At 40.9% G+C, this 4,031-nt stretch overlaps 1 protein-coding gene across 1 annotated transcript; it reads right to left on the bottom strand.

Moving 5' to 3' along the window:
* Positions 1-390: 390 nt before the first annotated feature.
* Positions 391-3,668, bottom strand: LOC115246621 (uncharacterized). Its single transcript, XM_029825554.1, has 4 exons — positions 3,299-3,668; positions 2,853-2,912; positions 2,465-2,713; positions 391-1,216 (listed from the first exon to the last, which is right to left on the bottom strand). Exons 1-4 carry the CDS (start codon positions 3,422-3,424, stop codon positions 1,106-1,108), a joined length of 546 nt encoding a protein of 181 aa, XP_029681414.1. The 5' UTR covers positions 3,425-3,668; the 3' UTR covers positions 391-1,105.
* Positions 3,669-4,031: the final 363 nt, after the last annotated feature.

Here is a 4,031-nt window from a genome sequence, read left to right as displayed (position 1 = left end):
AACAGGAAGCAGGAAGTGGTGCAGTGGGTATCCCCGCATCAAACAGGAAGTTCTGAGCATGTCTGTGCGGCTCGGATCAACAATGACCCCAGATGCACTTTAGAAACATATTAATAACATCATGCTAATAACAACATTCAGGATTAAATGTTAGCATCGTCCAGATCTCCTTGACAACCGCGCAAGAGCTTTGATGCTTGCTGAGGCTGTGGCTTGTGGGGGCGGGGCTTAAACCCCTGATGGGTTTAGAAGAAGCAACAAGTGTTTGGTTTCATCTCACAACGTTTGATGAACACGTTCATCCTCAAATCAGTTCAGAACTTAGCTCAGAACTGAAATCAGGAATCAAGAAGGACCTGCGGACAACTTCCTGCTTCACTTCCTCCCAGAGGTGACTCAGAGTTTCTAAACTTTGGAGCAGAACCAGAACTGTTTTCCCCGGCTGACATAAGTGGGAGCACGAAACCTTCCGTCCCCACGAAGGTCAAGCCAACCAGCCATGTGAGAGAGTGTTTAGGATCTATATGATTTATGATTTATATTAATGCTATCAATATTATGGATGCTAATATTGGAGCTTTGAGCTGATTTCCATAAATTTAGATGTGAATAGAATTTGATATGGAAAATGAACTGGTGATGTCATTCCGCCTGTCGCCCTTTGATGACATCATCAGGGGGGCATTCTCGTGTTGGGTAAAATCCCAAATACCTCACAGAAAAAAGAAGTTTCATTTTTGTTTTAGTCATGAAACATTCACAATGCAAAAGGTATCAAAAGTGTTTTTGGCTCTTCCGCTGATTCAGTTTTTATAGTTTGGACTGGCTGAAATAAGACAAACGTTTTTGATGCTGATCATTTTTTTTATTATTATCATTATTGAAATCAACAAAATAATTTTAAAAAATCAAATAAGTTAATTATAAATAAAATACATTTAGATGGGGAAAACTGTGGGTTTAGAAATAAGCTAAGTGAACCTTAAATAAATAAATATGCTGACTGTAAACGTGTTGTGACATTGTGAAAACCTTAAGTTATTTTAAATAAAGAATAAGAAATGACCTTAAAGGACTACGAGAGCAATGTGGCGCTGACTGGGCATCACTCCGAGGATGAACAGTGGGCGGAGCCACAGCTGCCAATCAAAGAAGCGGCCTGGAAGATCTCTTTGAACTCAGCCAGAGCTCTTCTCTGGACCATGATGTCGTCCACCTGCAGATACATCACAAAAACACTTAAGACGCTAGGCTTTAGCTGATGTTAGCTGATGTTAGCTGAGTTTAGCTGAGTTTAGCTGAGTTTAGCTGATATTAGCTGAGTTTGGCTGAGTTTAGCTGAGTTTAGCTGAGGGTGGCTGATATTAGCTGAGTTTGGCTGATATTAGCTGAGTTTGGCTGAGTTTAGCTGAGTTTAGCTGATATTAGCTGAGTTTGGCTGAGTTTAGCTGATATTAGCTGAGTTTAGCTGAGTTTGGCTGATATTAGCTGAGTTTAGCTGATATTAGCTGAGTTTGGCTGAGTTTAGCTGAGTTTGGCTGAGTTTAGCTAAGTTTAGCTGATATTAGCTGAGTTTAGCTGAGTTTAGCTGAGTTTGGCTGAGTTTAGCTGATATTAGCTGAGTTTAGCTGAGTTTAGCTGAGTTTGGCTGAGTTTAGCTGAGTTTAGCTGAGTTTGGCTGAGTTTAGCTGAGTTTAGCTGAGTTTAGCTGATATTAGCTGAGTTTAGCTGATATTAGCTGAGTTTGGCTGAGTTTAGCTGATATTAGCTGAGTTTAGCTGCTTAGAAACGTTACCTACCTTTATTGGCCCATCTTAGCCACTTATTAACTGATTTTTTTAAACCTGATTTTATCTGTTTATTCTCTGATTTGAGATGATTTAAGATCATTATTAGCATATTTGGCTGATTGTAGCTTATTAATAGGTATTTTAGCGGATTATTAGCTCATTTTATTTGATTACTAGCTGGTTTTAAATAACCTGTTTTGGCATGATTGTTGGTTTTGTTTAACTGATTATTAACTGATTTTAGATCATTTAAAATTCGTATAAGCATTTTATCTGAAGATAACTTATTATGACGTGATTGTACCTGATTACTAGCTGAATTACAATTATTTTTTAGCTTTTTTTTTTTTAGCTAAGCACATATTATCTTATTTGAACATGATTTTAGCTGATCTGATCAGATTTTAATTTTAATTTGTAGCTGGTTTTTAGCTGATAATCAGCATCTGGCTTTATTGATCCTCGTCTTTTTATGAGGATCTCGCTGAGACGAGCGTGTTTCCCCTGATGTTGCCTGAATGTCTCTTAAGACTTGGCTGATGAGGAACACAGCAGAATTTTAGATTAAGTTAAAAAAAATCAGCTTTGGTTCAGAGATAGAAAAGGAGTAAAAGGTAAACGTGATGCTAATAGGAGTCAGCCTGAGCAGGCATGCTAATGTTAGTGGTTCTCACCTTAATGGCCTTCAGCTTGACCATCACCTCCTCCCGCTCCTGGTTCACCTGCCTCAGGTGTCTCTTCAAATGCTCCATCATCTGCTGCAGAGCTCGGAGCTTGTCCTCCAAACTGGACCGCTGGGACTCGGGCACCTGGTCCAGCAGCGTGTCGGTCTGGTCCGGCTGCTGGTTCTGCTGCAGAATGCTGGAGAAAATGTGAGCGTAGACCTCCAGGGTGGCGCTCATCAGCCGCACGTCATTGTACCGCTAAAGGTAATAAATGAATGAAAAAGACGTTTTAGTTAACGAACCCACAGGCAGCGGTGGAGTTCCTCAAGGTTCCATCCTTGTTCCCTTAGAGATTAACCCAGATTAATAGTCCCCATAAACAATGAGGGATTTTTACCTGACAGGAGTTGTTGGAGATGAAGAGCGGATCGGTGATGAGGTCCACCTGCGTCAGTTTCTGAACCACACAATTAGAATGATTAAATCGTATTTATTATCAAATATTATAATCTAATTATACTAAACATGTTTAAAACATCAATTCTAATGTGTTATTTTAATGTCATTTGTCTTATTAATGATGTGTCAACTGTGTGACTTAGATCTGTGACAGTGTTGGTCTCCTGTAGTCGTGATGTTACGCTGACGAAGCTATACAATCTAGATAAAGTGGTGTAAATGATGCTATCATGACGTAGCATGTAGCATCTTGAGGTGTCAGCGAAGGCAATTAAAACTGTCAAGTAGAAGCTTTTAAAGCATATTCCATAGCATAGTTTTACGCATTAGCTACACGCTAAACAACAAGGAGCGAAAGAGGTGCCCTGCGGGATGCCAACTTACCAGCCCACGTGCAACGCTGTCGTGATTCTGCTTCAGGTTCTTAGAGATGTACTGGCATGGAGCCCCAAGAGTCATCACAGCTCCCAGTAAGACCAGTAGACAAATGGTAACAAAGTGGGAAGGCATAGCGTTTCTTGCTCGTAGCTTCAATTGGCTCAAAGTTGGTCGAGTCGTTTTGTCTAATTACTGATGCTCGTTTACCTGTTGGTCCATATATATAGCCCTCATTGTCTATGTGTGTGTGTGTGTGTGTGTGTGTGTGTGTGTAGCTGTGGTCTGTGGGCTTGCAGCAGAAGTGCACGAAGCAGCAACATCAACAATGATTTTCCTCTAAAACTTGAGTTGCTGCTGCTAAATGCTCTCGGAGGAGAATCCCTGGTCAGGTCCCACACAATTCCACACACATGCACACACACACGCACGCAAACACACACACACACACACACACACACACACACACACACACACTGGAGGGCGACCAGCCAACCTACAGCTATGTGGTTGACAAGTCATGTCGGTAAAACTCTGAACTTTACCAACTATCTATATCAACATCTATGCTAACCCAAACACTACATTTCGGTTTTACGCCCATTCTTAAATGTGATTAAAGATCCTGAATCCGGTCGGATCAATATTCTCCATCGTTGTGCTCATTCGTTCAACAGTTTCAGGCCGTTTCAGGCCAACATGATGAGCTTTGGAGACGTATGAAGGATGAGAACAGGTTGGT

The sequence above is a fragment of the Takifugu rubripes genome, chromosome 18, assembly GCF_901000725.2.
Source record: "Takifugu rubripes chromosome 18, fTakRub1.2, whole genome shotgun sequence".
Lineage (NCBI taxonomy): Eukaryota > Metazoa > Chordata > Actinopteri > Tetraodontiformes > Tetraodontidae > Takifugu > Takifugu rubripes.
Note: the sequence above shows the minus strand (reverse complement) of the source record. Positions and strands in the feature narration are given on the sequence as shown.